This window comes from Lepidothrix coronata, unplaced genomic scaffold (genome assembly GCF_001604755.1).
Source record: "Lepidothrix coronata isolate B3197 unplaced genomic scaffold, Lepidothrix_coronata-1.0 Scaffold145, whole genome shotgun sequence".
Lineage (NCBI taxonomy): Eukaryota > Metazoa > Chordata > Aves > Passeriformes > Pipridae > Lepidothrix > Lepidothrix coronata.
The window spans coordinates 59360-84296 of record NW_016690325.1 but is presented as its reverse complement, the minus strand read 5'-3'; the positions used below and the strand labels follow the sequence as shown (position 1 = coordinate 84296).

The 24937-nt window shown below is 38.6% G+C and overlaps 2 protein-coding genes across 2 annotated transcripts in view; both read right to left on the bottom strand.

Moving 5' to 3' along the window:
• Positions 1-4359: 4359 nt before the first annotated feature.
• On the bottom strand, positions 4360-13012 carry LOC108503748. Its single transcript, XM_017828016.1, has 5 exons — positions 12917-13012; positions 10657-10989; positions 9136-9249; positions 7349-7482; positions 4360-4552 (listed from the first exon to the last, which is right to left on the bottom strand). The coding sequence occupies exons 1-5, from the start codon at positions 12966-12968 to the stop codon at positions 4373-4375; spliced, it is 813 nt and encodes a 270-aa protein (XP_017683505.1). The 5' UTR covers positions 12969-13012; the 3' UTR covers positions 4360-4372.
• Positions 13013-17293: 4281 nt separating this feature from the next.
• MAN2B2 (mannosidase alpha class 2B member 2) overlaps positions 17294-24937 on the bottom strand; it is a 34276-nt gene continuing 26632 nt past the window's right edge. Inside the window, exons 11-19 of the mRNA XM_017828050.1 lie at positions 23838-24094; positions 21735-21926; positions 21214-21466; positions 20998-21108; positions 20687-20879; positions 19874-20026; positions 19404-19516; positions 18397-18514; positions 17294-17538 (exon numbers count right to left, since the gene is read on the bottom strand). Of these exons, the coding sequence (XP_017683539.1) occupies positions 17444-17538; positions 18397-18514; positions 19404-19516; positions 19874-20026; positions 20687-20879; positions 20998-21108; positions 21214-21466; positions 21735-21926; positions 23838-24094 (1485 nt within the window). The 3' untranslated portion in view covers positions 17294-17443. The remainder of the gene's footprint in view (positions 17539-18396; positions 18515-19403; positions 19517-19873; positions 20027-20686; positions 20880-20997; positions 21109-21213; positions 21467-21734; positions 21927-23837; positions 24095-24937) is intronic.

The following is a 24937-nucleotide window of genomic DNA, read 5'->3' as shown; positions in this document are numbered from 1 at the left end:
ATTACTTTGGCCAAAATTTATCTTTTAAATGTGGTTATATCTACCTAGATGGACTGCCTACTATGTGTATTTAATAGAGGAGCCATTGGTGTGACAGGACACCGGTTATGGTGTCTCACAAATAACCTGCATCTGTCTGAGTTCCTCATGCTCAGTGCCCAGGCCCGCTGCTCACACAATTTTGCCACCACACAAGATCTGAAGGCAAGGTGAGAAAGCAGTTGCAATTTTTTCTGCCCAGAGGCAATTGGTTTGAATGAAATGGTAACTACTCTTTCCATTTCATTCTTGCTTGATAACAGCCCCCATCTGAGATTAGATCTAGAGTCTTTTGGTTAAGGTTAGTATGTATTTAAAAAGAAACTTGAAATGATAAATTATAATGTTGTACAGCTGCTAAACTGACAAAGCAGAGTTTTCCTATCTGAGCAAATGAAATAATTTTAGTATTTTTGGAGTGTCTGTCATCCTACTATGTGACCTTTTTCTGCCATCTTCCTTAGAGAAGCTTATGGCTTTTTTCCACTCTTCAGCATTATAAGCCATAAAGTAAAAAAGGGAGCAAGACCTATTACTTGCTTTCATGATTTATTTCCACAGCAGTATCAGAAGTCCTGACCATGGACCACAATTGTGAAAGGCCAGGCAACACACAAACTCGGCTTTCCGGGTTTGTGGAGCTGGGCATTCACATTTAGGACAAGACAAGCACATCAGCAGGAACATACAGCATTTCAGAGCAGAGTTACCTGACAGGCCCAGTTCCTTGTTATGATTTTGAACCCCTAAATTATTTAGTTATACCTTGAATCTCGGACTGGTTTAAATTTATTAATAACATTTAGATGCTGCACTTGCTCCCCATCTGCCTTACCCTTTTCATGCTCCACCTCTGTGGAGTTGAATACTTCCTGAGACAGAGTTATGAACTAACTTTGATAAGAGCAGCTTGGGCTGTGTAAGATGCTGCCAAGCCTTGCCAACAGGCTCTGCTCCGGAAAAAGCACAAGGAATTAATTGTTGTCACATTGTATCAGCCAACAATATCCACCAGCACCCACCACCAGACCAGCGCAATTCAGCCAAAGCCCTGTTATTAAAACCTAGCAGTTCACTAAAATCCTTTATCCCATCTAAGGATTTCACAGAATCACAGAATCAAGGAGGTTGGAAAAGACCTCTGAGCTCATCTAGTCCAACTTTTGACCCAACACCACTTTGTCTACTAGATCATGGCACTAGATCTTCTTAAACACCTCCAGAGACAGTGACTCCACTACATTCTGTAGAAAACAAGAAGCATTTACATATGATCACCTGTCCTTTCTCTTGGTTATAGAACTTAGTTAATGCTCTTTTGATCTGCAATTTGTTTGTCAGTTGTATTTGCAGTTGCCTGTTTACAAAGTACTGACAGAAGATCACTTACTAAAAGCAATGATAATAAAATGTCCTTTTCAGCCGCCCTCATTGTAACTGCCCAAGAGAGGCAGGAGTGAGTGAGTGTCTCCGTGGTGCTCCATTGCCAGCAGCAGTTAAAACACAACGACGTCTCTGCTGTTCTGCAGCACCGTTATCAGGCACAGGAACATCAGTCACAGTGCCACACACAGACAGGGCTATTTTGCAAATACGTGTGTTGGGGCAGCCCATCGTCCTGCCTGCTACTGCGGATCCTTGGCGTAATGGGGCCAGGAATACCTGCTCCGTACTCTTCTTCCGCAGATACTATGAGAGGAAGGAACCCCAACCCAGGGCTTGGAACAAAAAGTGTGGTTCAAGTCAGACTGTACCCAGTTGCTAAGACTAACTGCCTAAGTGCTAGGTAGATTACCCAAGCTGCAACTCCTTGGCTGTTTTTGCAATGAATTAGGAAGAGAGAGAGTTCAGGGCTGTAGGCTCAAGTTGACTATACTGGCTTTCCAAACCAGGGTTGTGGGTGTGACAGAGAGGGAACCTCCTTTTGTAGAAATATGACTAAGTCAAGTACATTGATGAGACAATAAAAGCACAGAACACATACAAGGATTTAGAGTCAATTGTGCCAGTCCTGCTCCTAAACTAGTGTGTTTTAGTCTCTGGTTAACACAGGACTTTGAACCTCAGATTAAACCAGAATGGAACCATCATTTTGCATCAGCCTGTTCAAAAGGGAATAACCAACAAAGCTGGCTAAAAGCAAAAGCCCAGGACTCTCTTCAAGTTCTATTATTAGACAGATGTGCTCATTATATACTCATCAGTTAAACAGACAGTTAAAACTGAGATCATACTGGATGCTAGAATATGACACTGAGGTTAATTACAGAACTCTCTTTTGCTTTAAAGATAACGAAGCAACCATGAAGAAGAAAAGAACAGAAGGGTTTATTGCTTCCCAAGTGGTACAGAAGCAGAGAAGATAATATATTTGATGCATAGGTGTCAAAAGTGGGAGCACTAAAAATACTCTGCTGGCTCATAGCCACCGTCAGCCACAGATAAAAATAGGTCATGATAAATTGGGTGTAGTCTTCGGCTGCCAGATGTGGGAAATGACCATGTTAACACACAAACTGTGAACAGCTGTTAAAAAGGCAGCATTCTTTGCTGTTAGGAACCACATGTAATCAACAATGCAATGAAAATATGACTTGGAGACTATTAAACTGTGGTTTAGTGGCAATTTCTTAATTTAGTGGTTTCCTTTAACAATTTCTTGAACACTGTACATCTCATTGTGATTAAATAGAGAAATAAACAGCAATATAAAGACCAAAATTCTCTACACCCGCTTACAGCTCTGGTGCATAACTGAGAGCTTCCTTGAACAGAGACCTGGGCTGAAGGTCACCATCCTTTTACTGATTATGACTTTCCTGTGTAGGGAACAAAGTTACAGGGTTTGTGGAAATCCAGAGTCCTGTTTGTGAGCCTCAAAGGAATATAGTACATGATGGTGTTTCATCTGTAATAATGAGTTTCAGGACAAAAACCAGCAAGATTTTAAAGTAACTGAACTTCAAAAGAAAGAAAAGAATAACCTCTTGCTTTATTCAATTTATACATAAATACCATGAGATGTACTGTAGCAAACAGTTTCTCTCAGATATATTCACAGTGCAGTGATTACAGTCTAGTTATGACAGCAGGATATTTACTGCAGAAGGGGATTCAGGGTAGATTACAGAACAAGCCAGGAAAGAGGATCCACACCACAGAGTGAGCCATAGCCAAGCTACAGTAATTTGAGAGGTAGCTTTGTGAACTGCAGTCACTCCAGCATAGGCAGAGCCAGACCATGAGCCATGCTGTATGGCCACAAAGATTTTATTGCCAAATATTTAGTAGCAAGTCAGCCCCACATTGAGACTACACAAACTGTTTTTTAAGGGTTATGGGAAAGCTAGTTTGTGTCTACTGCACTGCCCAGGTACAAGCTGTAAAAAGCTCTTAAGCAGTGAGGTCATTTCTCCCTGAACTGCTGGCAAGATACTCTAACCTCCAGCTAAGATCTGAAAAAACATTAACAGAAGATGACACAACCCTGGTACATAAACACATTCACATTTCAGATGTCCACTCTTGGTATTCAGCAGCCCTTAGACAACTGCCATTAGATTTGCTGTCAATACTCTTCACCTCTGTTCAGACCTGCAAGCCAGGTTCTCGTAACTTTTCCAACTTTGATCTTTCTCTGGTGATTTTTAAAAAAGTTTTAGAGCTGGCAAAAGTGGAACAAGTGTTAACACCCCCATCTCCTTCAAGCAGCCCTCCTCCATCAGTTAGACAATAATTATACATAATAATAATATATATATAGCTTCATTTAAACCTAGTATTTCATTGTGCGTAGGAGATTTCTTTCTCTGGAAGACTTTTCCAAGTGTGTGAATGAATTAACACTAACAGTCCCTTTCCACAGGAATATAATCCCTCCTGGCATACCACTCTGGCTGTGATGTGGTCAGCAGTGATGACAGCTTCAGAGACCAGAATCTATCCTATGCGTAGCAGTGTCTGTTTGGTCAAATGATTACCATCGTATATATTTTTTCTCTACCTTCTGCTGCTCATACACGAGCTTCCTGAAGAAATGCTTTTGTTGGAGAATGTTGTTCAGTCCAGAAGATTTTTCAAAATATGGTAACGCACATGTCATTATTTTTGGACACCAGAGGAAGAGTTGAAGACAGTCTTCTAAATTACATACCCTCCAAATTCACAGACTCCTTAGAATGTTTTGTTAGTGACAAAACATTCAAAAACTGCTCGGAAACAACCTTTGTCCCACTGACAAGCTTCTGACAGGAAACTCATATAATCCATCTTGCAGCAGCAAATTATCATATTTTTCAGTTTCATAGTTATTTAGCCATATTTTGTTTATGATTTAGTTTTGAATGTCAAAGTAGACGGCAGATCCTTGTGTCATTCTAGAGTTTTCAGCTGCCCTAGTTTGTGGGATTTGCTCACATGCTGCATTGGATACAATAGTCGCAGTGGATTTGTCATCTTCTCCTCCTGATTCATTGCAAAAAAATTCAAGTGATTCATAAAGCGTAGACACAGCCTTAAAAAGCACAGAAAACTCCAGTCAAAACTTTTACCCATAAAGTACATGTAAAATGAACTTTTATCCAAGATAGAGCAGGGAACAGAAAGAAACACAGGCCATGGAGCTATAATTTCAGATAGAAAGAGTGTCTCAGTACTAACATTGAAAGGCAAAGCCTTCCTATATGTTTGGATTCAATTCTCTTGGTTAATTAGGTACCGGGTACAAAATACTTATTTTCAATACCAGAGATGTCAAGTTCCAGTGTAGATGAGATTCTAAGAAATCTGAAATGTAAAGTTTTTTAATCCCCTTAATCTTTTAACTCTGCTATTTCCCAAAAGGTTTATCCTACTCTTCCCTCTGGATGGATGCTCTCTTCAGGCAGTAAACCAGCACACTGCTGGGGTATTCAGATGCTATTCTGGACTGTGCAGATATCACTCTGTTTTCATTTCCTAAACACATGTAGGTAAGTCCTTCAGCAAAACCTGAGAACTAAAGATCTGCCTGAAATGTGCACAAAGATCTGTGCTCACAGACACAGGAAATCAAATTCTCAAACTGACATGGCATAAACCAATAAAAAGGTGGGAGTCATGAAGGGGTAGCTTCTTCTCTTCACATGTTTTGATGAACCATGTTCAGCACAGAGAGGTACCTGCCAGCTGAATGCCAAACAGGAGGCATGGTAGGGACAGCCAACTAATCTGGACTGTGATTCTATGCATTTTGCACAACCAGAGCCACTCTCAACAATGAGCTTTATGTGTGCTTCCGTGAGCTGGAAGTTTGCATTAATGCTACAACAGTGCTTAGATTTGGGCTGGAAGCTGCAGAACCCGATGAAAAAGTCATCAACTGCTACAGGAATTCCCTCAAGGGCCAAATTCCCCTGCAGCTGGCAGAACTGTCTGGGAAACACTCCCTAAACATCTCAGCTGAGGAAATATGGGATGATTCTCGAGAGACAGAGACAAATGCTGTATAGGGAAAGCACAGCTACAGGAGCCAGCTTTGCCATGAAGATGTTCCCTCTCAGGTTAGGTTAGGTACTTAGAGCTATGTATTGTCACCTGACCGAATTGCTCAGTGTTGTTGTGACACACAATGCAGGTGAGAATAAAATCCATGCCTTGGTTCAATTGCTGTGATACAAGATTGCCTTCACAACCCCAGAACTGGAAAAAAAGCATGAGACTGTAAATAGCCTTGCAGGGGCGGACAGAACCCTCATGTTTGCTGTTCTAGAAATGATGCCCAAACCTACCCAGAACGTTCGGCAAATTTCCAAACTTCAAAAGGAAACAAAAGGGTAAGCAATGTAAAAACTAGTGCAAACTTTTTAGAGACTTTCTCTTTCACAATCAGAAAAAAAGTTAAAATTAAGCTGACCATATTCTGCAAACAATTGAAAGGCAATGAGTGCATTTCCAGAGACACCATAATATTTGCTAACCACTGTTGGGTTAATTTATTTGAAATACAGTGTCCATACACTTTTTATGCACTGGCTTTACTAACGTACTGGATCTCTTGAACGATTTATAAGATCCAATTGTGCTTTAACATTTAAAATTATACCACTGTGAAACCACTCTTTCTGCTTTCACTAAAATAGCAAAAAGGTCTGTTACATGAGAGAAGACACTGAATCCATATCATGACATGTTGCCATGGCTGGTATCTGCTAAACTGCAAAGCAACTACAAAAGATAGTTTATAATTGCCTTCACACAGCCTCTGGAAGAATCTTGCCCATACAAACCCTGAGCAATTAATGGCTACTAATGAACTTTTCACTCTACACCCCCTAGGATGCTTGCTTTCTTATTCTCAACCTTATTTTCTTATATTTTCATTAAATATTAACAAATAATTAAAATATTTTATTACTATGACCAGACCATCTCATGCCTCATATTCCTAAAATTTTCTACTATGATGTTTCCAGTAAAAGCAAGTCTCTTGGCTGCAGTGGGAATCTAGTTATTATAGAGCATGAATTTTCCCAAGTATACATTTTCTTTTTTTAGAATGATTACTATTGCTCAGTAAAAGACAGATATTACTATTTCACTACCTGTGTCCTGATACTCTCTCTCTCCATGACTTCGGTACCAATGCGACCAAATCAAGGTTGCAGACAGGTTCTCAAACAGGAGAATTCAGCAATCTGTAAGCTCAGTAACTGCAGTTGTGACCACAGGCTTGAGCATTTTACATCACTTCTGTGTGGCTTGCCCAAGCCTGTCCAGCTGACTGCAATGGAAGCTGCATTTGCCTATGCAAGGGTTAAATCAGGGCTTCTTTCCCTTGCTTACTTTATGTTTTAATGTAATTGAAAAATGAATAATTGACTGGAGAAAGGAGCTTGGCAGAAATCTGCTACCTGCTCTCAGCAAGCGCTCCCTGCTCTAATGGCCCTACGAGCTGAAGCTGGTCCAAGGCCCCTTGAGCTTCATATACAATTATACATAAAGGGACTTTATTGCCATTTTTTACTTCTACACTTCTTTCTTTCACTCAGTCTCTATATTGATATTCTCTGCTTTTTGGTGCTCTCTTCTCCAAGAAATTTTAGGATGTCATTAAATATAACAACAGAATTCAGTACTTTGCTAACTACATGAATTTCTCTTTTCTTATTTCTGAGAGTTGTCTCTTGCAAGAAAACCTTTTTTTTTCTTTAAACCTTTTCAGTGTGTAGGAAGATGCTGTTCTAGGAACAGCAGGTTGTCGTGTGCTTTCTGTTCAGTGCCTCACCTTGAAAGTCCTCTCATAGCGAGAGTCTTTTTATAAACCACTTACCCATTCAGCAGAATTACATGATGAGTTTTCCTCAGCTGCTTCTCCGGTAGATTCATTTCTCCCATGAAGCTCTGCAACCTCAAGCATCTGTTCCTCCTCATGCCTTTCTGTCAGCACAAGAGGTTGTACAGCACCTTAGCAAACCAAGTTATAGTCAGTGCTTGCTTACTGTCCCTTTCCAGAGTGACACCAGTACTCTACCAGAGCTCTACAAAGCACTGAAATGAAGAGTGCAGAGATCTTGCATAGCCAGTCTTGATGACAGATGCTGAAGTGGTATTCAGGCTGCAAATTAAATAAGCTACATTTAGGTAGCTTACTACTCTCTTCAATAGGAGAGTAGTGCAACACTGGAACGTGCACCCAGGTGGAAGGCCTGTCCTTGGGGGGTTTCAAGATTCAGCTAAACTTGGCCTCAGCCAGTCTGATTTACTGTTGTTGTAGTCCTGCTTTAATCAAGGTATTGTACTAGACGACCTCCCAAGATCCCTTCTAGTTCCCTTATATATTTGATTCTGTTATTTACTATTTTCCCTCCCCTCCGATATATTAGAAGGGTCAAATTAAAGTTCAGAAAAAAATTCTCTCAGAATATGAAGCCATGTAAAAATGACCTCACTATACCCCTTTAAAATAGGCAAAGATCTTTTAAAATGTAATTTGAAAATAGCAGGAGGACACAGGTCTGTCTAGCTGATCACCAAGTTAATGTGACTTGCAAAGCCTTTATTGCCTAAGACAATACATAGCAGACAATGGATTTCACTTGATTACTTTATCCTACATCCTTTACAGCAATGACAATGAGCAACCTAAATTCATTCTTTCTTTCCTTCCTTCCCTCCCTCCCTCCTGAACACCCCTTATGTGATGGAGAGCTGCTCAGCAGAGTTTGTGCCACGAAACAAGAGGGCTGATCAGCTCACCCTTAAGCAGACACCTACACGGGGTCAATTTACACAGCTGCCTGTGTCAACTCCAGTGACTGTAACAGGAGTTCAGGGACTTCACTTGTCTAAATCCCCTCCCTCTGCTTTTTTAATCTGCAGGTTGAATTGCATCTCAAGTCATAGATATTCCACCTGTATCCCCGACAGCTCACGTGCTGAGTAAACCTCACACTGCAACCATAATATTCACGATACAGTTACTTAGGTAAGCTTACTTAAGGCTGCCTTAAGTTATGTCACTGATCTGTGCCCTCTGTCCGCAGATGCCCTACATTTATATTCGTCCTGTGCCCTTGTCATTCACTATATTTTCTTGTGACTTCTTCCACCCTTAATGCCAGGATTTTGCAACCTCCACTTTCCTCCAATTAATAATTAAAAAAAAATAAATCACAGTTTAAAAAAACATAACTTAGAACAAAGTCTCCAAGGCTGAGTCTTTCAGATGTCACTTCCAGTTGTCACCACCAAGAGGTAAGACTAGGATGCAGAGCTAAGTTCTGGCTTCTCACTTTTTCGGTCAGAAATCAGTAAGAAATTTTTAGAATTGATATCCTCCAATATCGGCCAGGTCAAGATCTTCAGTCTAAGTGATCACTCTCTCCTTAGAAAGATAAATAAGGGAGGCAAGTGGCTGGAAGAACGCTCACTTGAACTACAAGCTGTGCCTCTGATTCCTCCCCTCAGCTCAAGGCACCCCAGCAGACCAGGACCAGGTGAGCAAAAGTTATACACTGAAATTCCTCTTAGAAATACCTTTTGAGTGCACCTTTCCAGCCGTCTCAAAACAAACATCTAACTTAGAGAATATGTGTTAATGGAAATATTATCACTCACCAGAGAGTGTGGAGAACTGTTTCTTTTTGTAGCAAAGATACAAACCTCCCACTGCCACTAAGAAAGGAACGATGGCCCATATTACCAAATCTGTTTTTTTCGGTGAGTCAGCTTCTGCAAGTATATATTTTAAATAAAGTTATGTACTGTTCAAAGGTAAAATAAAAGAACATCATCATAGCAAAAAACCCACAAAACAATTAAAATTAAAAATTACTTCAGGAGCCAATCGTACATCTCCCCACCCAAATGCAAGGTCAGTTCATCATTCCTGAGGGATGCATGCCTCATGATCAGTAATGTCAGTCCCTCCTATAGCTCCTGCAGATTGACAGTTTTTCCCCCAAGTGTTTAACACGAGTCTTATCTCTTACTTAGTCAAGTACAAGCAGAAAAGATCACTTAACTCATTTTAGGAGATTAGATTATTTTAGCTCTATAACAGCCTTTTACATTAATTTCCCGCCATTTTGAACACTACTTCGTTGATTCTCTATCACTGACGTTTTCTAAATCTTTGATAATTTTTGTGCCTCCCTTTGGACTACCAGTTACTCACAGTATAAAATACTGTCCAAAACTAAACTGTGCTGGATGATTGGAAAGGCTACTTCCTGTGACTTGACCATACAAGTGATGCTTGACAATGTCAAAGGCCTAGTCGTACCTAGTCCCCTAATCTTTACTGTTCAGAGATATAAAGAGAGGTAGAGATCAGCACCTTCCAAAAGTAATGCACGGTGTCTTGAGACAGTTGTGCAACAGAAGTGAGATAAATTGTTTTCTGGGTATGTCACACTCTTAATAATTTAAGGTGAAACAGTTCTCACTCCTATTGCTGAAGATTTTAATTGTGGGTGAATACTAATTGTATCAATGCTTTACTAGCTTAATTTGGAATTCAGACCTCACATTGCTCCCCTGTAAATGTTAGCATATGACTGTTGTAAAACACGGAGACACAACCTATAGAAACAAGTTTGTGATAACAACTTTATGGACACAATTCCTTACAGAGCCCATAGTGTTCTTTGTTCCATATTGATATATTTATCACTTTTTATTAAGAATAATAAAATAATAAAAAAATAAAATGGTTAGTAAAGGGTACAGATAACTGAACAGAATAACCACGTGATTGTTTCAGCCCCTCGTTACCACATGGTAGATTCAGTCAGTGTCTCACACCTATCCTAAAAAAACCTTCTGAGGAGGAATGGTGTTTGGGTCTTGTGTGAAACATACAGGTGCTGCACAGCTTTTTTGTAAACCTTAAGTAATAATTCCTATTAGCAAACCCTTAGAGAAGAAAACGAACACTACACAGGGGATATTAAGGCAGAGAGTTTAAGTCAATTGTCATTAAGAGTTGTTCAGGCCCTCTTTGTGTTTGTCTCATTCATCCTGAGGTCTGCAGTGTTCAGGGAGGGATGTGGGAGAAGCAGGAAATGCATAACACAGTTCAAACTAAAGAACCTTTATGATAAGTAAAATGGCACACATATCTTCGTGCTAGCTTACCTTTCTCTTCAACAATCACTGTTGTCCCATTTCCACATAGTTTCTTATAGAAAGGTATTTCAATAATCATCTCACAGTAGTAAAATCCAGTGTCATTTACTTTGGCAGATTTTATGACTAGCACATCCTTGTTTTCACGGGTGATGTTGGACACATAGACAACTTTTGATGATACCCTTTCAGTGATGTTTGCTTTACTAACAAGATACCAACTTACTCTATACCTCATAATAATATCTTTTTCCCAAAAACAGGTGATTTCAGTGTAGTCTCCAGTTGATATATTTATTTTTGTTGGTGTTTGGATGACTGTTAAATTACTGGGACCTGTAGCTAGGGGAGAAATACATATAGATTTAAAGGTTAAAGCAGCAAATAGATGTCATTACAACTGTATTTAAAATAATTTTAATGCTGTAAAATCAATATGACATTAGTTTTTAAGATTAGTTACTATCCATTTCTCCCTTCAATGATGGCACTTACTTTCTGGTTGAAGTAAACTTTTAATCTGGTGTGTTAAAAGTCCTCCATCATTGTTTGTGTGCAATAAATGAAGATTTTATGTGTACTTGATAATAAACATATTTTTTACTTTCAACAAAAAGCTTTATAAAAAGAGATTAAGTCTGAAGGATATTAAACCCTATCTGGCAGATAAAGAATGACCAAAAGGAGTCACTCAAAATGATTAATTAGTTAATAGCAAAAAACTCATCGAGATTAAAGAAAAATCCACTACAATTTTTGTCACCATGTAGGAGTTCCTATCCTGCACTGCTTCTAATTAGTGACAAGTGTACGGCATTTTACAGGTGGGTTCTTTTATTTAGTTTTAACTTCTTCCATCAAGTTTTTGCTGAAAAGTAATTTATAGCATCAGATTCACCTCCTTCATTTATCAAGTATACAATATGCTATGCAGACCCCAGTTGTTCTCATCAGGTGTGTTGTCTAGCTTTTAGCTAAGGCTGACTTGGACAGTATCACAAGAAATCAAACTTTTTACTCTTTACTGCTTTGAATCTCTCACTCACTGTCCACATGCAAAGTGAGTGACACGTGAGATACTGTGCAATACTGCGTAAAATATTTTCTTCCAGTGAAACCACTGTAGGGATATCAGATAACTTTATTTACATTCTAATGGCATTGATGCTCATCACAAAAGTGCTAATCCTATCAAATCTATCCCCATGACTGCTGAGATCATTAGTTTCATACGCTGCATGAAGAATTATAATTTCCTTTTTTCTAACATTTATACTATTAAAGTGAAGAATTACTCATAATGAGAGTAAACAGCATGATTTTCTTCCAAATTTTATCCTGTTTGTGACTCAGGCACATTTCATGCCAACATATAACTAATGACATGATTCTTCTCATATCTCATCCTAAAATGGCATTTGGTAAGTTTTATCAGAAATATGCAGAGAAACTTTTCTCCTTTGTCCATAGAAAAAGCCACACATTCATCATATTTAAAGGAGTTAGGCATCTCTATCTTCTCCACAACACAATAATCAACTACTTGCAGAGAACAATATAGACAGTGTAGGAGTAATATGAACAACAGAAAAAATAAGGGAAAGAATTGATTAAGTGCAAATGACAACTTGGAAGCTGTTCAAGTGTTAAAGAAATGATCAGTAATTTCAGTTTTCCTGTTCATTTGGATTGTCATTTAAAATACAGTTGTGCTATCCACATTTCCATATTATGACTTTACTGCTTTTCTGAAAAATCTCACTGAAAAAATCCTTCTGCCCTTGCTTAATGTCTTAATGTCTCCCTTTCTTCCATTACATTTTTTAATTTATACTGAACACCTTCAGTGTTATACAGTGCATTTTGTACTGAATAAGAATCATGAAACCTTCCCTGCTTTGTGTTTCAGTACCTATCTAAAACAAAACATCATTAACATCTTAAAATTCTACATTCAATGTTTGTAATGAAAAATATTCAAGTCAGAAGGCCTAAGAAATATGGTATTTGCATTAAATTAACATAATTTTGGGTGTTGAAGTCATCAATGTGTTCCTCTGCACTTGTTTTATAACAATCTTTGTGAAAATGCTTTTTGACTCCCCATGCATTTTAATCGTGCTTTCAGCATTATGAAAATATAGTTAACATTCTCCTTGTCTCATACACAAGTCTATTTGATGTGAATAGACCATAAGATTTTTAAATCCAGCTCAAGAATTACTGGTGACTAACTATAAACAAAACAAAGAAAATAAGCAGTGCTTACCTAAGCAGCCAAAACACATTGTTAAAAGAAGTTTCAGTGAAATTATGATCATCACGCAGGATTATGAGTGCTTGCATCAGGGTGTCTTGTTTAAAGATCAGCAAAACAACAAATGAAATCGTCACAATCGTAGCTTAACTTCCCTTGTGGTGAGGGTGGTACAACCTAAATGCAACTCAGATTTTCCCTACACTCTGTGAAACTGTTGTCACAGCTATGTCAGTTTTATAGCTCAGCCATCCTGTGTGAAACCGACCTTTCTTCTTTAAATTTTAAACTGTATCCTAACTGATTGCCTTTCAACACTAGATTAGCCTTTCTTCTGGTACGACATAAAGAACTGCTTTTCCATACTTAGAGTGGTTTCATGGGAGCATTTGCCATTGTCCTTCTGAAATCCTTCATTTAAATGCACTTTATGAAGACGAAATTTCTTTAGCTACCATGCAGCCTCTTCCAGCCAACCCGATGAATCTTTTCCAAAGCCAGAGACAATGACCGTACATGGGTTATGTTGAAGCCAAGTATGGCTCCTGTCTTTCCTTATCACACATTTCATTGTCATCTTGCTGAGATCTTGCCTAAATTCTTCCCTACTGTGAAAAGTACTTTAGTACTTTTGCCTTAATAGCAGCACAGCTCTGCTGGCAGGAGCAATTGAGGAAGGCTGAGTTCCAAAATCACCACTCGCAGCGGCCCCAACGTCCCGCGACATCAGTGGGAAACAATCCAGGACCCTACACTGTGTATGCAAATGATCTCATAATTACCTCTACAGCTGCAGCTGCATTAATGCAGTATCAATGCCATGTACATTAACTAAGGCTTATTTCAGGAGGATTTTAAGCATGAGTTAAAATAAAATGATCTACAGTTACATTGTCAAGTTAAGGGTCATGTTGAAATTTATTTGCCTTAAATTATTAAAAAATTTTCTACAGATGTAGATAACTCTATGCTGCTTAATATTCTCCAGCACTGAGTTTTGGCTCCAGTTCAGGATCACTTAGATTCCCTGGCCAGAGACATTAACTGGAAGACAAAACATTGCTTCCATTTCCTCACTTTATTTATTCCCTGGATAGATGTTTCAAATGCAAAGTTACCAGGCTGGACAAAATTGTCCCACAAACATGTTCAGTTGGGTAACATCAAAACTGCAATGACAGAACTTAAAAAAATATTAAAAATTTGTCTAGAAACTAGCTGAAGCTTTTCCCATAGTGCTGATAGCAGCTTATATTTACTCTGAGGGATGCTTTAGTTCTAATCCAAAGCATCGACTGTCAGAGATGAAATGAACTGGCACAGAGCAAAAGGGGTTGGCTAAGAGGTTTATTTTTAGCCCTAGTTACTTCATTGTACTGCTTTACAACACAACCTCACAAACTCTCATCACAGCACTACTGAGTGGGTGGAAAAATGTGGTGAGAGAATTTAAGTGACCTTTGCTGCCAGAGTGAGTGCAGCACACAAAATGACCACGTGGGTCAGGGAAGCACCAACAACAGAAAGATCCTATTAGTTTTTCTTTTCTTTCTGCAACTTAATCATAGTTAACCTTGGAAACTGCACTGATGAATCTGGATTCTGTAAATGCCTATATTTATTCACCTGCGTGCTAAAGGGGATTGCAGAGCAGCTGCTCAGTGCAGTTATAGCCAGTCTCTTCTGGATGCTTTCCACAAATCTGTCTTCCCAAAACTTTTCTGTCACATTCAAAGACTATCAGTTGAGGCCTACTGAAAAATACATTTGAAAAAACAAAGAGGATCTAAACCCTCTTCCTTCTCCTTACCCTTATGTCAGACTTGCTTGAGAGCTTGCAACACAGCATTTTTGAGGTGTTAGTGACAGCACTGAGAAGAGTGTGTCTGAAATTGAAATTAGCACCAAGGTTTATGTACCATAGCACAAATATGCTGCATGCATGTATGACTTTGTCCTCTGATTATAACATTACATCAACACTCTTTTCTCTTGTATATCCTGTGTGATGTAAGGTTTGAAGTAGTATTTAAGTAGAGTGGCTTGATTTCTATTGAGTCTTCATGTAACAGCACAATATTTCTCCTCACTATCTTCCCATATGCGAGGGAAGAAAAAGGATGATTAGCAAATGGGTCCCTCTACAGAGATTTGAGTGCCTGCAGGCTTCCTTTTGCTTGGGCTGAGATTTCTCAGGAAAAATAACATACAAAATATGCAACAACATCTTCTAGCAGGAATGCCATGCTTTTTACAGACCACAGTCTTGGATGTCTCCGGTGCGATATAAGATTTGACTCTGGCATATTATCCCCTGATGACCAATTGCAACTCCAGATAAAATATTTTTTTTTTATTATTTTCTTTTAAATCAGAAAGTCTCCACAAATCAAAGTAGAAATCCTCCAAACAGATAAATCAGGCAGTATTGAGGTATTCCTGTTTATATTATCCCGTATTAGAAGGTTTTTGTAGGATTCGTTCTAACACATCCTACTAGAAACTTATCAACCTGCCATCTGGCAAAGCAGCACCCAGAGTTAGCAGCTGTGGGATCCTTTGCTGCTTGGCCAGGACTGACCATGGAATTGGTCACTGAAGATACAATTCAATTTTTATAATCTACCCACATGACTTGCTGTTACCATCACATATATTAGTGATTCAGTCACAAAAGCAAGAATTGTAATCATACCCCTGTATAACCTACACATTATAACCATTATTGTACATGGCAGAAACAAGCAGGGAATGAGAGAAGAGGTACAAGCAAAGAAAAAGACTCAGTTGAAGACATTTCATTTCCCAAATACATACACAAAATAAAATGAAAAATATCTGCCATCATCCTTTACTGCATCCTGCTTACAGGGCTATGTGCTTCCCCTTTGGGCTTAATGTTGCAGGAAAATGGCTTTCACTGCAGCAGAGCAGGTTAGATTGGCACATCACCAAGTATTTATAGCCAAGTATGAAAAACAAACAATAGAAATACGAAACAACTTTTCTTCATCCAGTAACTGAATGTGGCAGTTTCTGCAGTGATTTTAATGAGATACAACCACTGAGTATACACAGGCTGTCTTCACGAAAAACTGACCACCAGCACAGTTCTTCAGCATAACTGTTTCCCAATAGCTATTCTGGAAGAGCTCTTTTCACTCTTTTTCTTTGTTCTTGAACAGTCTCTCCATGTGGAGGAAATTATTGCTGAACAGCTGAAGTAAATTAGAACAATTTGCACAGCAAAATGTCATTTTAACGTGATTCTACATGTGGGATTATTAACTGGCTGAAAAGGCACCTATTTTCCTCTCTATTTCCTCTTCAGTTTTATGTTTCACTCATCAGAAACACAGTTTTGTACAGTGTTGCACCAAGCATAATTCATCACTATCACTTCAGTGAAGTGACTGACTTGATTCTCATCTCAGCTATGGGCATTTTCATGGTGAATAAGTAAAATAAGTAAAGATGCCCAACAGCATGTGAAAAGCATAAGATTCTACAGCTCCACATTGTTTAGAGCTAAGAAGAAAAATAGAGAAATACATTTTTTATTTTGGACATAAATGCATACCAGCTATTAGGAAATCTAGTTGCTCTCCAAGTTTCCTTTTGCTGTTGCTCAATCAGACCCGCTTAGAATTTGCACTTACTGTCAGTTTAACCTCTCTACACAGCACTCCATAATTAACCTCCATTTGTTGTTAATGAAACATTTCCTGCTACCACCGTGCACATTCTCTGAGCTGAGAAGGAAGAAAGTTCACAGTATCCTAAGAATAACGTTCCTCCTTCAGGTTACATGATGAGTAAGTTACTGGCCATAGGGCAAGAGACCTTCTGTCAACAAACCAGCTTCAGTTTACCCAGAACACAGGAGTGAACATCCAGGACCAGGATTCTGTCAGGCAAAGTCCATCAATTCTGCCCCTTAAGAGACACAATTTAAATGAGCTTAAGGCAAAGGAATACATACAATACATTCCATTTCAGTTTACAGCAGAGCAAAAACTTTGCAGTTGTTGCCCGAAAGACAAAGGAGCTGAGACACAACAGGCATTTCCTTGCATGTAGGAACAGAACACCATTTGGCAAATCGCTATTCTGTGATGTGGAAGTCATCTCCTCTAACAATTAAAATCTTAAGAGAAGACTCTTGATGTCACCACTAATCATAAAAGCAATTCAAAACTGTAGGACTAATATGACTTTGTTAGTGCTCCACAGTGAAGCATTACAGAATCAATTACTTTAAAACCATCCACAGCAAGCACAAAAATGTCCAGTATGCTCACTCTGCAACACCAAGGTCATTTTTGCATTGAAAAAGTTTTGGGGGAAAAAAAGAGTTGTAAATAATTAACCAACAAAAATACCCACAACTCGGGCCAACAGTTTAATTAAATTTAGAATTTATTCAAAAATTATGTTTTCTTTCATTAACAGTAGAATGTTTTTCAAGATCATCACTCATATCTTGAAATAAAAATCGGAAGCTATTACATATTCATTCCTGAAATACATTCCCAAACTTTACTGACTCTGAAAGTATACAAAGAAAGTCCTTATTTCCTTTGGGTGAACAGTTACTGTAAAGTTTTCTGAGGTCTTTTTGCTGTTGAAGAATCCTGTAAAACACAAAACCGCTGGTAATTATTAAAGCAGCTTTACTCAAATGGACACATTATTCTATCACAACAGTTTTAACCCATCCCTTCCCTAAAAGCTAGTGCTTCAGCATATTCTCCCCCTTAAAACTACAAGTAATATGGAGCCTAAGATGCACCCATTCATAATATTCAAACATATAAAAATTTATCTTCCTTTCACATGTTGACTTACACAGAAAATGTGAAAAGTCATGCACCTTTTCTTCATCATGAATAAACAGCAAGGAAGTTCCTAGCTGCAAGTCAAGTCGAGCTCTAAACTCTCACCCAGACCGTCCCAAAAGCTCTGCAAGCTTTTTACAAGGCACATATATGGATGTAAGTGACAGTAAGGACAATGTCCAAGCAACTAACTGGAATGAGAAATGAAATGAGGTCACCCACAGCATTTGACTTGAGTGTCAGCCCTAACTTGAATCATATCCACAGAGTCCCTTAAGCTGATTACTGCAGCTGTCTGTTTTTCTGCAGCACAGGCTTAAGCTTAGACAAACACTCATCAGCATCTAAAAAAAAAATCAATCTGTGCCAAAAGTGTGAATTTATAAAGTAGCCACTTCTATCTCGACAAAGACCACTCCAGGAAGGTTTAATGATTTTTAAAACTTGTAAGCAAAACAAGCCATCAGAGAAATACAACGGTCTGGTACTTGCAGAGAATCTTAGCTAAATTTTACTACCTGCAGGTTGTGACAGGTACCAGGTCTGTCATACAAAACAATAATACATTTATAATCTTGATATTTTTAATTAGACTATTCATCAAGCTTCAACAGTCAACAACAATATGGGCACCAACCATCTTATTCCACCTACCTTTGCCTGGATATTGTGCCGTCTTCCATTTCCACCGCTTCAAAGTGTTCACATCCCAGGTGCCTGTGAGTGATCGCTCTTCCACTACTGTCACTGATCCTAATCCCTTAAGCAAAGACTGAGTAAAGAAAACACAAGGAATCAAACCAGAGTTTACTGAGAATAGTATCACACTCACCAGTCTAGCACACAGTTACACCAGAGTAGAATTTTCAACTCTCGTGTTGCCCTGTTAAGCAGAGCAGAGAAACTTTAAAAATCTGCAAGGCCATGCAGCACAAGGGCAAACAGAGATTCACCAGGCTTCAAACTAAGAAGCTGAGGTGCTGAGAGCTTCCTCTGTGTTGTGACAAAGAGCCTATCAATCTCTCCATTAAAGGGCTAAAACTCACACTGCACTTTTTTAAACAAAACAGAGAATCCTACTCCTTGCTCCCCCTTCTTTCTCTCATGACAATTAAAATTTCGTATTTTAAAATAATAACTGCCTTCCATGGATTATAAAATAATTCCACATGAAAGATCAAATAAACAAGAAACTGAAAATGCAAGTACACAATGGAAGTGACCAAAGTTTCAACAACTTGCAGAAATAAACTAGAGAGAAAAAAGATATTTGTTTCCTTTAACCCTGTCCACGTTTCATTAATTATAGGTAAAACTTGCAATAGCCAAAGAAACAACAAAACAGAATCCTACTCTCTACACTGGTTAAGGTACGGCAGGAAGTGTTCCACAACCAAGAGCTCAGCAGAACCAGTCCTACCCATATTTAAGTGGATCTTCATGCTGTGCCTATGGCAACCTCATCTGAAGTAATGGCTTCAGTGCTGCAAAGCTGAGTAAAGTAAAAAAGGCCCACTTCCCTCTGAGGTTAAAGTTATACTAATATTTTTGTATCTGTCTTTTGTGGAGTTTCTAGCACACAGGATTTGTCATTCCAGAAACAGTTCTCTCTGGAATAAAAACACCTCAGTTGGTGTTCTGTCTTGAAGTGTTAGATTTACCTTCAGATCTACCATCACAGGTTGAGACAGCACAGGATCCTCTCCAACTTCATACAAGTGTCTAAGTCTTAGGAGGACACGACTGAAATCTGGATCACCTTCCTTCTGTTTACCTTCAAGAGAAATCAAAATGCAAATATTTTCTTGCTTTAAAAATAAACCCAACTTTTAAACTTTTTTTTCCAACTTTACACTCTCATTATTTGAACTTAATTCCCATTTTTTAAAGTTAGCAAGAGGATTAACATCAAGAAATACCGAGCTCCCACTGTTGACAGGAATGTCACTAACAGGCATGAAGAACTCATGCAGGAGAAATATTTTACCATTTGAGTAGAGAAATCATATATCAGAATTTCAAGACTGAGGAATTTAACAGTTTCAATAAATAAAAGTACTAGCCACAAAAGATAGAAAAAACCCAGCTTATTTAAGTGTAACATCCAGCAACCCCTTTTGAAGGCACTTACCCATGCGGATGCTGCGGATCTGCTCTGCATGATTAGAGCTGTATCTCCACCCTGGAATGCTCAGGGTCTGGAGATGAAGATTAGGTGGCACAGTTACAGGTGATCCATGGACGGAATTCTGCTGAAGTTGTCCAGGTGGCTTTGGTTTATCTCCTCCATGCAAAGTGAAACAAAGCAAACACTAAACATCCATCACACACACAAGCCTGGCTAGGGTACTGTGGAAGGGTCAAGGGATTTTTGCTTATTCTGCCAAGGCAGAGGAAGGGCAGATGCTATGCTTTCTCCTCCAAGGCCTTCCAAGATACAAAACAGAGGGTAGCATGATTTTAACTGCTGGAGAAGTGTATCAGAGCTTTCCATAAAACAAATTTACTGCAGTTTGAAATTGCTATTTCACTACCAGGCTTCAGTTTTAGTTAATAAGCCAAACAAATAGTTTTAAAAGAATGACTCAAAAATGGTCATTAAGGACTCAGCAACCAGGAAGCTGATATATGGTGCACTAGCTACTTTCCACTAATTCCCTGTGTGAACATTTTGTTCTCATTAGATCCTTTAAAATTTATTCTCCTCTGAAAATAGAGATAATTACATAACAAGAGAAACATTTCATACACTTGGACAACAACCATGTTTGAAATTAATGCAAAGTCATTAGCAGGCTCTAAATCTGCCTCCTAACTCACTGTATACTAACTTTGCCACACAGGAGGCTTCAAGTCTGCATTTACAAACTCGACAGCATAAATCAAAGCAACATAAATAAGCCATTCAGATGCTAAAGACAGCACAGGAAATGGAATGAGTTACCTGATAATGCTCCAAATATTACTACTGGCCTATGTTCTAATGCCAGTGCACTTGTCTGATACAAAATATTGGTGACAGCCTTGGTTCCTAAAATAAGCCAAATTACAGGGCGAACCACTGAAGAGTCATTTAAAGTGAGATTGTTATTCACGTTCCACTCAAGGTTGTTCCATAGTCTCCTGTGTAGCATCACCTGTATTGGGAAGGTAAATGTCACAACAGTAATCAGCCTATAAGCAAAGGCTTTACTTATATTATCAGCAGCCATGAAATTATGCTCTCCTAGAAAAAAAAAATAATTTATATGTTACCTCCACTTGTCCATTCCCTTGACTTGATACACCATGAGCTCTTTCTGCAAGCAGCATCAGTCTTGTGGTATCATCTTCAATGTAGGCGGTCTGGACCATAGGATAATAGTTCTGTAAACACACAGCAAATCATGCAGAGATAAAATTAACCCACACATCAGTGATGGAGAACAAAGACAAGACACAACTGACTTTGGATTACACCTTTGTGCCTACCCGAGCCACTGTGTTATTCACGTACGCCTTGAATGGTCTTTTCTGCATCTGATATCCATTGTTGTCAGTGTAGAGAAGCTGCTTAGTGTTCAAATTTGTGCTTGTTCTCAGAACTGCTTCACGATTTAATTCCAAAGGCCCAACACTGTATTCTTGCTCTATCCTATGGCAAAGCAGCTTCCCATCATAGCCTTCTGGTACTGTATAAATCCTGGTGTACACTGCATATAGGTAATCCTGAGAAGTAACATTACTATAAAAATGAAAGGAAAGATGAAGAGTTCATAAAGTGGAGCACTAGATGATCTTTATGGTCCCTTTTAACCCAAACAAATCTATGGTTCTATGATTTAAACAAGGTGCTTTCTTAGCACTACATTTAGCAGGTGCATGCTAGTTCTTTTGTCTAAATCCTAAACAGTACAGAGAGCTCACTGTTTAGGAGTAACTATACAGAACTAACCATATACATATCTAGAAAATTAAACATTCAGTGAAGTGAAGCTGTAATGGTATCGTACCTGTAGAAAAACTGCCGTATCTCTGTCATCAAGGCTCCAGAAACCACTTCCAACCCCACTACTTTGGATACCGGAACAGCTGAAGCATTTGGCCCAAATAAGTAGTTATCTGAAATTGGCCCTTTTGTCGTGTCTCCATTCACATGGTACTCAAGGAACTCCTGGGTCAACTGGACAGTCTGGTTAGTCTCCCTTTGAATCCACAGAAGAGGAAAAATTATATTACTTGCAAACACATTTTGTACATAATAGATGTAAACTTGAACTGCAACAGGAATGAGGCTGGAAATGTAAGGAAAAAAAAATAAATCTGTTTCCTCACAGTGGATAATTTATTTTGTAGCAAGGAAATGAGGACAGCTGGGAATTAATTATTCCCATTAAGATATGTTGGTGTGTAAATAAATGGAGTTTCTATGTCCTTTTATGCTTTCATGAAAAAGAAACATCTTAAGACCAACCATCATACACATAAGCTCATTGTTTTGACGTGAGAGTTGCTACAGGATCAAAACTACCTGTCTCACAAAAATTAGGTACATTGCACTATATTAATGAATAATCAGGTTCATTTAACTTTGTAGTTAGGTAAATCAGCATGATGCAGGTTCCCGTGTTTAACACTGGTAATGACATTCATGCTCATTCACTACCTACTTTGCCTTCTCCTCTCTCCCCTGAAGCTTACAGTTTAGCTATTCATGACTTATTATCACAACTTCTGGAAAGTCATATGAAGGCAACTTAAGATTCTGCCTTCAGCTACCTGCTCTGCCTTTGGCATCTTGCTGTGAAAACAGGGAAAATCACTTCATCTGGCATATAAACTGTCAAACATTTTAACTCATGCTAATACAGCTACTCACAATTTGTAATGACTGAGGAGAAAACATATCCAAGTGTTTTCTACTATTCATGTTATGAGGCACTTCCAGAGCAGGGGCAAGATCTAGAGGTTCTAACTGTCACGGCTGAAGTTAAAAGGCTTCATAGTTTAAGATCCCAATTTTTTTTTAACCTTGCCTCCCACTGTGACCTGACACCTCACTCTTTCCAATTACCCCACAGCAAACTTGCTGAAACTCAAACATTTTGAGCTTGCCTGAAGGCTTGTGAAGAAAAGCGAACATCTCATTTCTCCTATGTGCTGAATTTCAGCTCTTGCTGCCTACCAGAACAGGATGGAGAAAAATGGAATCTGAATCTAGATTTTTGCTCTTCCTCAGTATATTTCTCATAGAATCTGGAGACAGTTATGATCTGGAGGCACTTTGAGGAAATTCTTACTCCAGGGCTCTTAGTTAAGACCCATCTATACTTTTAAAGCTGATTTTAACTATACTGGACAACGAGTTCTTGCTCTAGGAGGCAGAATTGTGAACAAAACCACAAAGGTGAGAGAGGTTTAGTTGTCACCAGGCAATGTCAAAGGGGTCAAATCTTCCATCAGTATATAACAGCTGACAATCTGAAGCCTGAACAGGCAAAAAGAATAGCACTCCACTGAAGCTGAAGAAATTAGGCCAGTTTGCATCAGCTGAGAAAGACCACCTGCAAATTTCAAATCTTGATTATTCTGTCACTTTATCTGCCTGATTAAATGGAAATTCTAGAGTTAATTGTTTCCTTTCAAACAGTTTTTTAGCTTTCTACCACAGAAAGAATGATATGGGACTTGCAAAACACTACTCATTAGTGTAAGCAAGCTCTTGCTTTATCACTTACGGCTCATTGTGAAGCCATAGTGTATGTGCTTACTTAGTAATTTTTAATACAAACCCAAATTCATAACTCTCTTTCATTCTAAAGTACACTAAGATTCTGCTGATCTACTAGTTACTACTGTGGTATGTCATCTTAGACCAATTACATAGTTAAACAGGGCATCATCACAGAAATAGTATGGGATCAAATCTGTACCAGTGCTGCAGTTTCCTGTAAAAAGAAGGACATGTGAACTGGAGATAAAAAAGAATCGTAAAGACTGTAAAGGACACTCTGTTGAGTCTCGGAATTAAGACACGTAATACAGTACTTGGACTTATTTTTACAAAGTGTTTTACAGAATCTGTAACATTACTCCAACCAAGCAGGCAATCTCACCTCTCTGTAATGCTGTGCATTAGATTTGTGCTTTGGTCAAACAGCACCTGGTAGCAGCTGTTAACCACAGGAAACAACTGTCGACTTTGGTGACCTGCACGAGCTATGTCTCTTCGTTTGTACTTGATTGATCTCCCAATAAATGCAGACTGCTTACCATCCAAGGGTTTAACACTGTATTTTCTGTAGCTCAGACCACTTATTGCAACTAGGATATACAGATCATAGGTAGATGGGGACTCCACTGAGGTCTGAACCTGTACATTAACATACACAACAATGCTTCATTACAGAAAATCAATTAGCAAGGCAACTACCTTCATGTGCCATAAGCCCTAAATTACAAAACATAGCTACTACTTTAATAATAAGTCTCTAAACCTGCCATTCCTATAATTCTAAATTATAAATTCATGCTGCTTTTTAATTGGGAATATGTTGAACTTGGATTAAGCTGAGCCTTTCTAGTGAAAGAAAGAAGGTCACTAAGCAAATTAAAAGGTATGAGCTTATTTTAATGTGAATATGGAATTGTAGATCCTGATTTAAGATTGCATTGCAGAATGTCTATATGAGCAGAAACAATCACAAATTAAAGTAATCAGTCAAATGACAAAAAAGAGACTGACACATAAGGGACGTGACTAGTGCAAGAAAGAGAAAACTTACGGAAAGAGGAGGAAGCACCCAGATGCACCCTCACCTTTAAGGAAGGCACATGGAAATGAAGTAGAAGCACGTAACAGACTTTTGAACAGTAAACAGAACACCAGTTTTACTTAATACTAAAATACCTTAAGCAACAGTTTTTAATCATCTTTCCATGACATGTATCCTGCCTGGTATAGTTATATAATTTAGTACTACTTCTGGTTTGGGGCAAGAAAACAGGACTAGATAAATACTGAGCAGATTATATGGACAAAAAGGTTAGTTATGACTAATGAGAAATTAAAGCAAGTTGTTTGTACTTCACACTGTGGACTGGCATATGTCCAGTTACTCACAGCACAGAAAACCTACTGCAGTGGCATCAACGGGGTCTACTCCCAATCCCTCCATACATAATACAACTCGTGCATCTGGTGCAGAAGGCAGCA

Bases quoted from the DNA above. Each gene is read 5' to 3' on its own strand.
- LOC108503748 (XM_017828016.1), bottom strand. From the start codon at position 12,968: ATGATCATAATTTCACTGAAACTTCTTTTAACAATGTGTTTTGGCTGC. The intron at 9,250-10,656 runs GTAAGCTAGCAC...ATATACTTGCAG, and splicing joins AGTGATTGTTGAAGAGAAAG to AAGCTGACTCACCGAAAAAA. The intron at 7,483-9,135 runs GTGAGTGATAAT...TGGTTTGCTAAG, and splicing joins ACAGTTCTCCACACTCTCTG to GTGCTGTACAACCTCTTGTG.